Source organism: Oncorhynchus clarkii, chromosome 5 (assembly GCF_045791955.1).
Source record: "Oncorhynchus clarkii lewisi isolate Uvic-CL-2024 chromosome 5, UVic_Ocla_1.0, whole genome shotgun sequence".
Taxonomy (NCBI): Eukaryota; Metazoa; Chordata; class Actinopteri; order Salmoniformes; family Salmonidae; genus Oncorhynchus; species Oncorhynchus clarkii.
The window spans coordinates 89,237,746-89,251,836 of NC_092151.1; the positions used below are offsets into that span (position 1 = coordinate 89,237,746).

Below are 14,091 nucleotides of genomic sequence, written 5' to 3' on the forward strand. Positions count from 1 at the left end.
CAATGCGAGGGAGAACAAGGGTTGGGTTGGGATCACTATCTGACTCCCCCCCCCATTTGCTACTAGATGCCAAAACGCCTTTATCTATGTATTGTGATTTCCTGGAGCTGAGATGGAGCTGGAACAGACAGAGTGATGTCACTGAACTCCTAAAACTAAAATACCAATACACCAGAGGCTTCACACAGATAGAGAGATACAGAAATAGATAAATAGAAAGAGAGAGAGAAATGGTGAGTGTCTGAAAGAGAGAGAGAGATGGGGGGGGGCTCCCAGTCGAGCAGGGTAGGCAGCACACAGGCAGTCAGAAGTTTTACAACAGAGAGAAACGGAGGAACCATTGGAAGGTATAATTATACAAAACTACAGGCAACAGGATAGCAGTGTCTGGCTGCAGCAGCACCACAGAGGTTAGCTCAGTTCTCCAGTGTTTAATGGCAGTTAGTGGACAACAGATAGAAGCAGGAGAATCACAGTGAGCTTCTGACACATGGAAGCCATGGAGGTAAGTCTATCATGTCCTCTTTGTTAACTGAGGGGGGGGGGGGGGGTTGTCAATTTGATCTTGTACCAAACCAAGCATAACACACGTTCAAAGGTGCTGACTGCTGGCACGAAAACATTTGAGGGGTAGCCTTCCTAACAGTCATATTATTAGAGTGCTTTTTTCTTTACCATCAAGGCTACGTGTACCTGTACAGTAACCCACATTTTGCAATGAACTCACACCATTGATGTCTTTCATTGGACACTTTGGTGTGTCAGATAATGCAGGCACCAGCTTATTTTTATTACTTTGAAGTCTGTCTGTGTATCTATCTGGTTGTGTGATTGTCTTTGAGAGCTTGAGTATCATCTGTGGTTCAAACTCTAACTTTACACATCCTTCTGTCCACTGCTTACTCTGTGTTGTACAGGTACCACAGTCACTAATGTCCCTTATACGTTGCTTAAAAGACAACTGTGTTTTAACAGTTCAAGTAGGTTGATTTGTACATTTTATACACTATCAGAATTAAGGCAAGAAGTTGAAAAAGAGTGAGGTTGTTTTCAGTTTGGCATGACTTATACGTGTTTTTTGGGCTACATATTTCTGAGCGGGAAGTGGTTTTGCAGGATGCTTCTGTTTCCTACACTTCCGCTTCTCAAAACAATGGTTGTCCAAAGAGAACAACAATAACCTCCATGTCATGAGCACAGCAGCTGTCAGTCATTTAATGGAGAGTTCTATGGAAGGGTCATATCAAATCCTTAGTGTTTGTTTACAGTAAAAAACAAAGGTCATATCAAATCCTTAGTGTTTGTTTACAGTAAAAAAAAAGATAATTGAATTGACTCAGGTCCAATATATTTTATGAAACAAAATGTTGTCAGAAAAAATGTCCATTATTTCCACACAGGAGTTCAAACGAGGGAGATCTGATACCCTGGACATACAGTCAGAGGGTGAGGAGATGACCCCGGTTACCCTGGTAACCACAATGACCCCTGACACCGAGGTGAACTCTGAGCCTTCCCAGGCAGAGCTGGCTCAGTGTGAGGCGGAGGTCGGAACTCTACTCAGCATCATTGCTGAACTCAACAGGAAAATGGGCGCATTACAAGCACCAAGGTGTGTGTTAGAGAAAGAGAACATTCTTCATGGAGCTGTAAAATATCACTAGACTTGCCCTGAGCTGCTGGTTCATAGAAAGATGTACTTCTTTCCTCTTCAGTGATCCAGATGACCTTAAACCACAGGAGCCAGTCATCCTCCCTCCGGCTCCAGCCTCCCTGTCCAGCCCCCCTCCATCCCTCTGCAACCCAGAGAAACACACTGGCACCGCATCTAAAGCCCCAGTAACCAACAGAGGTTGGCATAGGCTCCATGGCATGACTTCACAATTCACAATACCCACACATCCATCCATCTCTCTCTCTGTGTGTGTACTGTGCTTTGTGGCAATGAACAGAAAGGGATGATGGTTGTAGTTCTGGCTACTGTGCCAGACCAAACATAATCTATTTGTGTGTCCAAAGAAAAGAACAGCCTCTATCATTTGGGAGGTTTTCATTTTCTTGATAATCCGCCTGTTTTTGTTTCTTGGTCATGATCTTCTGAATGCTTGTTTAGATACAGTAGAAAGCGTTCATTCTTGTTTCAGCTTACCCATATTCTAACTTCATCCCCAGGCTCAGTTTACCCATATCCTAACCTCTTCCACAGGCTCAGATTACCCATATCATGACCTCATCCCCAGGCTCCGTTTACCCATATCATGACCTCATCCCCAGGCTCCGTTTACCCATATCATAACCTCATCCCCAGGCTCAGTTTACCCATATCATAACCTCATCCCCAGGCTGTTTACCCATATCCTAACCTCATCCCCAGGCTCAGTTTACCCATATCCTAACCTCATCCCCAGGCTCAGTTTACCCATATCCTAACCTCATCCCCATGCTCAGTTTACCCATATCATAACCTCATCCCCAGGCTCAGTTTACCCATATCATAACCTCATCCCCAGGCTCAGTTTACCCATATCATAACCTCATCCCCAGGCTCAGTTTACCCATATCATAACCTCATCCCCAGGCTCAGTTTACCCATATCATAACCTCATCCCCAGGCTCAGTTTACCCATATCATAACCTCATCCCCAGGCTCAGTTTACCCATATCATAACCTCATCCCCAGGCTCAGTTTACCCATATCCTAACCTCATCCCCAGGCTCAGTTGACCCATATCATAACCTCATCCCCAGGCTCAGTTTACCCATATCATAACCTCATCCCCAGGCTCAGTTTACCCATATCCTAACCTCATCCCCAGGCTCAGTTTACCCATATCATAACCTCATCCCCAGGCTCAGTTTACCCATATCCTAACCTCATCCCCAGGCTCAGTTTACCCATATCCTAACCTCATCCCCAGGCTGTTTGCTACTGCAGAGCTGCCTGGGGACGTGATTACCAATATCCAAATGTTAGCAGTTGACTACAAAGAGTAGTCAATCAGTACGTTAACCACATCCTTTCACAACATTTATAATGAATAGAATGGTGTACAGATCTTTAGTGATGATCGTAATAGCGTGTTCTGCTCTGTGTTGTCCTGCAGAGGGTAGTGGTGAAGTATGGTCAGAACTCCAGGGAGTCATGTCTGTTCTGGAGGGTTCCATTAACACCAGGAGGGCCTGGGCTGCCTCTCACACTGCCTGTGGCCAGGACGGACAGATGGAACACCTCACAGCCGCCCGGGACGGCTGGGTACAAGTCACACAGGTGAGACACGGTCACAATGTCAGGTGACAAGGAATGATGTGACATCATTTTTTATTACCATGCAACAAGCTAGTTGGAATAACTCTTTATCAATGTGAATTATATTTAAACTTGTAACTTTATTCTTTACACACTAACAGGATATTTTCGAAACACAGGCTACAGTGCAGTAACTACCAGTTGAGTGACCTATGTAGGCTAATTACCACGTGGGCCTCAAAACCAAATTACCCTGGAATCATGCCTAACTAATTAAGTTATGTGTGACCTCAAACCTTTCCTCAGGTCTTAGAGGAGATGGAGAGAGAGTTTGGGATCTCGTACCCGTCTGGTCTGCCCCCCGAGGAGCGTCAGCAATACCAGAAGGACATCCTGGCACTTCACCAGCGGAACTGCGACCTGCGCAGCAGCCTACAAAGCAGACAGGAAGAACTAGAGGGGGCAAAGGTCACGGTGGGAGACATAGAGGTTGAGAGGAACAGTCTACATGAGAGGGTAGGTGGAAGTGCAACAGGCTACATCTCAATAATCCTAGATCTAAAAGGATCTAGCATCATAATGCTTTGGCTGAAACCACAATGGTCAAACTATGTCTGTCTGCTGGCGAATGGCTAAACTCTCTTTGTCTATGGGTCTGGTGCCAGTTACTGGGCCTCCATAAGGCGTGGCGATCAGGCAGCCTCTCTCCTCCCTACAGCTCCTCAGGGAGCTCCAGTGGTGTGGTTCTGAGTCCTGGCTGGGCCTCCCCTGGTTCCCCTGGTTCCCCTTCATTCCTTGGCTCTCCTCCCTTCCCCGGGTCACCTCTGTTCCTCAGAAGACCCATTGCCATTGGGATCTTCCCGGCCCTCTCTACTGGGGGGGACATATCCTCCTCGGCCACTCCATCACCCTCCCCCTGGCCTGGGAGTGTCCCACAAGGCAGCCCCTGTCGTAGCCCCAGCCCCAGCGTCAGCCTGGAGGGTGAGACAGACAGACTACAGAGGTACGTACAACTGAGAGGGTTAAATTACAGATTTACAACATGGAATAGATCCCAGATCTGCTGGTGTGGGTCAGTGTTTCCCAAGTGGTGTGTTGTGTGGTGTGTTGTGTGTTGTTGTGTGGTGTGTGTTGTGTTGTGTGTCGTGGCCCTGACCTCCCTCGTTAACCCCCACAGGTGTATAGAAAGGCTGAAGGCCCGGAACGAGCGTCTGACTGCAGCTCTGGACAAGAGAAAGGGAGAGTCTGAGCTGATCAGTATGACGCTCAGTAGACACGAAGCTGACAGCACAGCCCTGCAGATGGCTCTCCAATACTGGTACAGACACACACATGGCTATATACAGGGAGTAGACAATAACATGGCTATATACAGGGAGTAGAAAATAACATGGTAGAAAATAACATGGCTATATACAGGGAGTAGACAATAGGATGACTATATACAGGAAGTAGAAAATAACATGGCTATATACAGGAAGTAGAAAATAACATGGTAGAAAATAACATGGCTATATACAGGAAGTAGACAATAACATGGCTATATACAGGGAGTAGACAATAACATGACTATATACAGGAAGTAGACAATAACATGGCTATATACAGGAAGTAGACAATAACATGGCTATATACAGGGAGTAGAAAATAACATGGCTATATACAGGAAGTAGACAATAACATGGCTATATACAGGGAGTAGAAAATAACATGGCTACATACAGGAAGTAGAAAAATTGAGTCCATGTGCAGGGGGAGGGGAGGTAATTGAGGTAGCTATGTACATGACTAGGCAACAAGATAGATAATAAACAGTAGCAGCAGTGTATGTGGTGAGGGTGAAAGTGTGTGTATGTGTGATTGTGTGTGTGTGGCGTCAGTATAGATGCGTGTACGTGATGTGCATGCGTTTGTAGTCATTATGTGTGTGTTGAGGTGCCAGTGTAAGTATGTGTCAGTGTGTGGGTAGAGTCCAGTGTGTGTCAGTGTGTGGGTAGAGTCCAGTGTGTGTCAGTGTGTGGGTAGAGTCCAGTGTGTGTCAGTGTGTGGGTAGAGTCCAGTGTGTGGGTAGAGTCCAGTGTGTGGGTCGAGTCCAGTGTGTGTCAGTGTGTGGGTCGAGTCCAGTGTGTGTCAGTGTGTGGGTCGAGTCCAGTGTGTGTCAGTGTGTGACACCGCCTGGTATATAGATCCTGGATGGCAGGGAGCTCGGCCCCAGTGATGGGCGGGGCTGTAACCTCTGTAGCGCCTTGCAGTTGTCCTACCAAGTGGGTATGCAGCTAGTCAAGATGTTCTCATTGGTGCAGCTGTCTATGTGTTTGAGGATCTGAGGGCCCATGTCAAATCTTTTCAGCCTCCCGAGGGGAACAAGGCGTTGTCGTGCCCTCTTCACAACTGTGTGGGCATTGTTCATTTCTCAGTGATGTGGACACCGAGGAATCTGTAAGACCCGCTCCATCACAGCACCATCGATGTGGATGAGGATGATGTTAATGGATGATGTTAATGGGGGTGTGCTCGCCCCTCCGTTTCCTGTAGTCCACCATCAGCTCCTTAGTCTTGCTGACGTTGAGGGAGAGGTTGTTGTACTGACACCACACTGCCAGGTCTCTGACCTCCTCCCTGTAGGCTGCCTCTTCGTCATCGGTGATCAGTCCTACCGCCGGTCGTGTCGTCAGCGAACTTGATGATTGTGTTTGGAATCGTTACGCTACGTCGTAGCACTTAATCTCGTCCGACCGGCCGGCTCTTTCTCTATCGAACATGAATATGTGGTAGCAATTGAGCCTGGGGATGAAGTCATGTAGCCCTGTAACCTACACGTGTGTTAAATGTACATACATTCCGTGGTGACACCTGTTCCTCTATGACCATGTGCTCTGAGAGTGTTGTCCTGCTGCTGTATATGAAACGTTTTCCCTGTTTGATCGACAGTGAGGAGTGTGAGGAGGCCTACAGTGAGTTACTGTCTGTGTACGAGGGCAGGAGACAGCAGGTCATACCACACTGGAGACACATAGCAGGTGGCTAAATCACACACACACACACACACACACACACACACACACACACACACACACACACACACACACACACACACACACACACACACACACACACACACACACACACACACGCCTCAACTACTCTTTATGGAAAAGACACAAACACATTCGCAGTTTGCACACACACACACACACACACACACACACACACACACACACACACACACACACACACACACACACACACACACACACACACACACACACACACACACACACACACACACACACATACACACACACACACACACTCATAACAGTTCATTCCTCTTCCCAGGCCCGGTCATGGAGAGTCAGCAGCCCAACAGTCCCAGGCCGTCCCTTAGGAGTCTAAGAACTGAGGAGTTGTCAACCTCCTTCTCAACACCAGGGGGTGCTGATGAGACAGAAACACACATCCAGACCAGGTTCCATCTCTATTATACAGCCAGGTCTGTCTGTGGCAGATCAAATAGCATCTTCTGACTATAATAGAAAAACTGTTTTGTCCACAACATGTGGACATCTCCCTTTGGCTTCATGCAATAACATTGACAAACATTTAAAACTGAAACAACATCAAAACATTGTCTGATAAAACACAACCTACTTTCACCACAGGGGGTCTGAGGTAGAGGGGTGCGAGGCGGACATTCGGGAGCGTATCGAGCGGTTGAAGCAGGACAGGGCAGCAGTGTGTGTCCCTAAGCCAGGGCCTGGGGGAGAGGGGAATCTCAGCCCAGATACAGGCACCCTGGCTGGGCTTAGAGGGACCCGTGGAGGACAAGGGGGCCAGGACACCTCCAACCCCCAGAGCACCAAGAGAGAGAAGGCTGTTCTGCTCTATGACCTGGTCACTGTCAGGGTGGGTGATATATATTGTACTATATACTCTACTGTACTGTTTCGGCTTTACATTCAATTCATGAAATATTAATCTGAATACTAGAATTATGGACATACTATTTCTGTAGTATATTTCAACAGTATAACAATAACTTTGATTATCCAACAGTATAAAAATAACTTTGATTATCCAACAGTATAAAAATAACTTTGATTATCCAACAGTATAAAAATAACTTTGGTTATCCAACAGTATAACAATAACTTTGTACATACATGTCTGTGTATAGTTTTGACCAAAGAGAGAAAGATTGACTGTCTTTTTTGTTTTACAATAAGCAACTACACAGAGATGAAGATATCAACATAATAATCATAGTGTAATGAGCATAGCCCAGAACCATGGTGTGGAATCAGAATAATCATAGTGTAATGAGCATAGCCCAGAACCATGGTGTGGAATCAGAATAATCATAGTGTAATGAGCATAGCCCAGAACCATAGTGTGGAATCAGAATAATCATAGTGTAATGAGCATAGCCCAGAACCATAGTGTGGAATCAGAATAATCATAGTGTAATGAGCATAGCCCAGAACCATAGTGTGGAATCAGAATAATCATAGTGTAATGAGCATAGCCCAGAACCATGGTGTGGAATCAGAATAATCATAGTGTAATGAGCATAGCCCAGAACCATAGTGTGGAATCAGAATAATCATAGTGTAATGAGCATAGCCCAGAACCATAGTGTGGAATCAGAATAATCATAGTGTAATGAGCATAGCCCAGAACCATAGTGTGGAATCAGAATAATCATAGTGTAATGAGCATAGCCCAGAAACATAGTGTGGAATCAGAATAATCATAGTGTAATGAGCATAGCCCAGAACCATAGTGTGGAATCAGAATAATCATAGTGTAATGAGCATAGCCCAGAACCATAGTGTGGAATCAGAATAATCATAGTGTAATGAGCATAGCCCAGAACCATAGTGTGGAATCAGAATAATCATAGTGTAATGAGCATAGCCCAGAACCATAGTGTGGAATCAGAATAATCATAGTGTAATGAGCATAGCCCAGAACCATAGTGTGGAATCAGAATAATCATAGTGTAATGAGCATAGCCCAGAACCATAGTGTGGAATCAGAATAATCATAGTGTAATGAGCATAGCCCAGAACCATAGTGTGGAATCAGAATAATCATAGTGTAATGAGCATAGCCCAGAACCATAGTGTGGAATCAGAATAATCATAGTGTAATGAGCATAGCCCAGAACCATAGTGTGGAATCAGAATAATCATAGTGTAATGAGCATAGCCCAGAACCATAGTGTGGAATCAGAATAATCATAGTGTAATGAGCATAGCCCAGAACCATAGTGTGGAATCAGAATAATCATAGTGTAATGAGCATAGCCCAGAACCATAGTGTGGAATCAGAATAATCATAGTGTAATGAGCATAGCCCAGAACCATAGTGTGGAATCAGAATAATCATAGTGTAATGAGCATAGCCCAGAACCATAGTGTGGAATCAGAATAATCATAGTGTAATGAGCATAGCCCAGAACCATAGTGTGGAATCAGAATAATCATAGTGTAATGAGCATAGCCCAGAACCATAGTGTGGAATCAGAATAATCATAGTGTAATGAGCATAGCCCAGAACCATAGTGTGGAATCAGAATAATCATAGTGTAATGAGCATAGCCCAGAACCATAGTGTGGAATCAGAATAATCATAGTGTAATGAGCATAGCCCAGAACCATAGTGTGGAATCAGAATAATCATAGTGTAATGAGCATAGCCCAGAACCATAGTGTGGAATCAGAATAATCATAGTGTAATGAGCATAGCCCAGAACCATAGTGTGGAATCAGAATAAACATTTCAAAATAATAATTGAGTTGTTTAAATTCAGAAGGCTGCTAAATTCATCCTCATTTGCATATAGCCAGGAGAGGCCAAACTATTTATAGAGGCAGATATTTCCAGACAGCTATTTCTAGACAGATATTTCTGGACGGACCGATTGAGTCTACATTAGTGCTTGTCTTAACACAGTTTTTTAAAATGCTGTGAGCCCTTTGGAAGCTTCCTCTGATGCACAAAAAAAACAAAAAACAATATGTATAGTCTTGACCCTAAAGGAATCATTTACTAACGACTAGTGTGTTCTTCAGGACATGTCTGAGATTGACTATGTGGTCATGTCTTGTCTTTGTGAACCTCTTTATCTCAGTTGGTAGAGTGTGACGCTTGCATTGTCACAATAGTGGGTTCTATTCCGGGACCCCCCCCCCATAGGTAAAACATGTATGACTGACTGACTGTAAGACAAGACGCTTTGGATAACAGCGTCTGCTGAAGGGAATACATTATTATATGATCTATATATTATATATTATACAGGAGGAGATGTCGGAGCTGCGAGGTTTAATCCGTCTGACGGAGAAGGAGCGGAGGTGTCTGGACTGGAGTCTAATGGCCCAGAAGGCCCAGGATGCAGCTGGAGCCCTGATCTCTGAGAGCCTCGCTGAGGAGATAGAGGACAGGAGGACAGAACAGCAGGTAACAACCCTAACCCTAACTTAACCTAACCACCTGAGAGCCTCACTGAGGAGATAGAGGACAGGAGGACAGAACAGCAGGTAACAACCCTAACCTTAACTTAAATCTAACCTAACCATCTGAGATTCTCGCTGAGGAGAAAAAGGACGGGACCGAACAGCAGATAGCAACCCCAACCCTAACCCTAACTTAACCCAACCACCTGAGAGCCTCACTGAAGAGATAGAGGACAGGACAGGACAGAACAGCAGTTAACAACCCTAACCCTAACTTTAACTTAACCATCTGAGAGCCTCACTGAAGAGATAGAGGACAGGACAGAACAGAACAGCAGTTAGCAACCCTAACCCTAACTTTAACTTAACCATCTGAGATCCTCACTGAAGAGATAGAGGACAGGACAGAACAGAACAGCAGTTAGCAACCCTAACCCTAACTTTAACTTAACCATCTGAGATCCTCACTGAAGAGATAGAGGACAGGACAGGACAGAACAGCAGTTAACAACCCTAACCCTAACTTGAACTTAACCATCTGAGAGCCTCACTGAAGAGATAGAGGACAGGACAGGACAGAACAGCAGTTAACAACCCTAACCCTAACTTTAACTTAACCATCTGAGAGCCTCACTGAAGAGACAGAGGACAGGACAGAACAGCAGGTAGCAGGACATCACAATCTGAGCTGATTCTTCTGATCAATGACCAGTCATCTTTTACTTGCATATGTATCCTCCTACTTTGAAGGGGTAAACGGAGAAGGTGCTTGAGTCTCTAGACGATCCTATCTACCAATCAGGGCTGTGTATGTAAATATATTTCATGCGAAAACAGGAACAGGTTTTTAGAAATGTTTGTAAATGTATTAAAACCAAAGAACAGAAGTACCTTATTTACGTAAGTATTCAGATCCTTTGATATGAGACTCTAAATTGAGCTCAGGTGCATCCTGTTTCCATTGATCATCCTTGAGATGTTTCTACAACTTGATTGGAGTCCACCTGTGGTAAATTACATTTATTGGAAAGGCACACACCTGTCTATATGTCCTACAGTTGACAGTGCATGTCAGAGCAAAAACCAAGCCATGAGGTCGAAGGAATTGTCCGTAGAGCTCTGAGACAGGATTGTGTCGAGGCACAGATCTGGGGGAAGGGTACCAAAACATTTCTGCAGCATGGCAGTTTCCCAAGAACACAGTGACCTCCATCATTCTTAAATGGAAGAAGTTTGGAACCACCAAGACTCTTCCTAGAGCTGGCTGCCTGGTCAAACTGAGCAATCGGAGGAGAAGGGCCTTGGACAAGAACCAGATGGTCACTCTGACAGAGCTCTAGAGTTTCTCTGTGGAGATGGGAGAACCTTCCAGAAGGACAACCATCTCTGCAGCAATCCACCAATTAGGCCTTTATGGTGAGTGGCCAGCCTGAAGCTCCTCCTCAGTAAAAAGCACATGACAGCCCACTTGGAGTTTGCCAAAAGGCACCTAAAGGACTCTCAGACCATGAGAAACAAAATTCTCTCATCTGATGAAAACAAGATTGAACTGTTTAGCCTAAATGCCAAGCGTCACGTCTGGAGGAAGCCGGGTACCATTTTTCAGCGTCAGGGACTGGGAGACTAGTCAGGATCGAGGCAAAGATGAACGGAGCAAAGTATAGAGAGAGAGATCCTTGATGAATACAATTTGTATATGTTACGAATTTGTTAAATGTACAATATGTTACGAATTTGTGAAACAAACTCTAGCTAGGTGCTAACGTTAGCTAGGCTAGGGGTAAGGGTTAAGGTTAAGTTTTGGAGTTAGCTTAAAGGGTTAGGGTTAGTTAACAGAGTTAAGGTTAGGGGAAGGGTTAGCTAACAGGGTTAAGGTTAGGGGAAGGGTTAGTTAACAGGGTTAAAGTTAGTGGAAGGGTTAGCTAACAGGGTTACCGTTAGGGGAAGGGTTAGCTAACAGGGTTACAGTTAGTGGAAGGGTTAGCTAACAGGGTTACAGTTAGCTAACAGGGTTACAGTTAGTAGAAGGGTTAGCTAACAGGGTTACAGTTAGTGGAAGGGTTAGCTAACAGGGTTACAGTTAGTGGAAGGGTTAGCTAACAGGGTTACAGTTAGGGGAAGGGTTAGCTAACAGGGTTACAGTTAGTGGAAGGGTTAGCTAACAGGGTTACCGTTATGGGAAGGGTTAGCTAACAGGGTTACAGTTAGTGGAAGGGTTACAGTTAGTGGAAGGGTTAGCTAACAGTGTTACAGTTAGTGGAAGGGTTACAGTTAGTGGAAGGGTTAGCTAACAGGGTTACAGTTAGTGGAAGGGTTAGCTAACAGGGTTACAGTTAGGGGAAGGGTTAGCTAACAGGGTTACAGTTAGCTAACAGGGTTACAGTTAGTGGAAGGGTTAGCTAACAGGGTTACCGTTAGTGGAAGGGTTAGTTAACAGGGTTACCGTTAGTGGAAGGGTTAGCTAACAGGGTTACAGTTAGTGGAAGGGTTGGCTAACAGGGTTACAGTTAGTGGAAGGGTTAGCTAACAGGGTTACAGTTAGTGGAAGGGTTAGCTAACAGGGTTACAGTTAGTGGAAGGGTTAGCTAACAGGGTTACAGTTAGCTTGAAGGGTTAGGGTTAGCTAACAGGGTTACAGTTAGTGGAAGGGTTAGCTAACAGGGTTACAGTTAGTGGAAGGGTTAGCTAACAGGTTTACAGTTAGCTAACAGGGTTACAGTTAGTGGAAGGGTTAGCTAACAGGGTTACCGTTATGGGAAGGGTTAGCTAACAGGGTTACAGTTAGTGGAAGGGTTACAGTTAGTGGAAGGGTTAGCTAACAGTGTTACAGTTAGTGGAAGGGTTACAGTTAGTGGAAGGGTTAGCTAACAGAGTTACAGTTAGTGGAAGGGTTAGCTAACAGGGTTACAGTTAGTGGAAGTGTTAGCTAACAGGGTTACAGTTAGTGGAAGGGTTAGCTAACAGAGTTACAGTTAGTGGAAGGGTTAGCTAACAGGGTTACAGTTAGTGGAAGTGTTAGCTAACAGGGTTACAGTTAGTGGAAGGGTTAGCTAACAGGGTTACAGTTAGGGGAAGGGTTAGCTAACAGGGCTACAGTTAGCTAACAGGGTTACAGTTAGTGGAAGGGTTAGCTAACAGGGTTACCGTTAGTGGAAGGGTTAGTTAACAGGGTTACCGTTAGTGGAAGGGTTAGCTAACAGGGTTACAGTTAGTGGAAGGGTTGGCTAACAGGGTTACAGTTAGTGGAAGGGTTAGCTAACAGGGTTACAGTTAGTGGAAGGGTTAGCTGACAGGGTTACAGTTAGGGGAAGGGTTAGCTAACAGGGTTACAGTTAGTGGAAGGGTTAGCTAACAGGGTTACCGTTAGTGGAAGGGTTAGTTAACAGGGGTACAGTTAGTGGAAGGGTTAGCTAACAGGGTTACAGTTAGCTTGAAGGGTTAGGGTTAGCTAACAGGGTTACAGTTAGTGGAAGGGTTAGCTAACAGGGTTACAGTTAGTGGAAGGGTTAGCTAACAGGGTTACAGTTAGTGGAAGGGTTAGCTAACAGGGTTACAGTTAGTGGAAGGGTTAGCTAACAGGGTTACAGTTAGTGGAAGGCTTAGCTGACAGGGTTACAGTTAGTGGAAGGGTTAGCTAACAGGGTTCCAGTTAGTGGAAGGGTTAGCTAACAGGGTTACAGTTAGGGGAAGGGTTAGCTAACACGGTTACAGTTAGTGGAAGGGTTAGCTAACAGGGTTACCGTTAGGGGAAGGGTTAGCTAACAGGGTTACAGTTAGTGGAAGGGTTAGCTAACAGGGTTACAGTTAGGGGAAGGGTAAGCTAACATGGTTACAGTTAGTGGAAGGGTTAGCTAACAGGGTTACCGTTAGGGGAAGGGTTAGCTAACAGGGTTACAATTAGTGGAAGGGTTAGCTAACAGGGTTACCGTTAGGGGAAGGGTTAGCTAACAGGGTTACAGTTAGTGGAAGGGTTAGCTAACAGGGTTACAGTTAGTGGAAGGGTTAGCTAACAGGGTTACAGTTAGTGGAAGGGTTAGCTACCAGGGTTACAGTTAGTGGAAGGGTTAGCTAACAGGGTTACAGTTAGGGGAAGGGTTAGCTAACAGGGTTACAGTTAGCTAACAGGGTTACAGTTAGTGGAAGGGTTAGCTAACAGGGTTACAGTTGGCTAACAGGGTTACAGTTAGTGGAAGGGTTATCTAACAGGGTTACAGTTAGTGGAAGGATTAGCTAACAGGGTTACAGTTAGTGGAAGGGTTAGCTAACAGGGTTACAGTTAGTGGAAGGGTTAGCTAACAAGGTTACAGTTAGTGGAAGGGTTAGCTAACAGGGTTACCGTTAGGGGAATGGTTAGCTAACAGTGTTACAGTTAGTGGAAGGGTT

The 14,091-nt window shown here is 45.1% G+C and overlaps 1 protein-coding gene across 2 annotated transcripts in view; it reads left to right on the top strand.

Moving 5' to 3' along the window:
* The first annotated feature begins 240 nt into the window (after window positions 1-240).
* The window catches only part of LOC139410271 (Usher syndrome 1C binding protein 1), a 30,310-nt gene continuing 16,459 nt past the window's right edge, over window positions 241-14,091 (top strand). The window contains exons 1-11 of one of the 2 annotated variants that reach the window (XM_071155754.1): window positions 241-505; window positions 1,401-1,612; window positions 1,716-1,852; window positions 3,105-3,268; window positions 3,554-3,763; window positions 3,913-4,250; window positions 4,425-4,565; window positions 6,179-6,267; window positions 6,587-6,740; window positions 6,910-7,153; window positions 9,554-9,712. In XM_071155754.1, the coding sequence (XP_071011855.1) occupies window positions 491-505; window positions 1,401-1,612; window positions 1,716-1,852; window positions 3,105-3,268; window positions 3,554-3,763; window positions 3,913-4,250; window positions 4,425-4,565; window positions 6,179-6,267; window positions 6,587-6,740; window positions 6,910-7,153; window positions 9,554-9,712 (1,863 nt within the window). In that variant the 5' untranslated portion in view covers window positions 241-490. Of the gene's footprint in view, window positions 506-1,346; window positions 1,613-1,715; window positions 1,853-3,104; window positions 3,269-3,553; window positions 3,764-3,912; window positions 4,251-4,424; window positions 4,566-6,178; window positions 6,268-6,586; window positions 6,741-6,909; window positions 7,154-9,553; window positions 9,713-14,091 lie in introns of those variants that run through there. The other variant, XM_071155755.1, reaches the window with a different exon arrangement.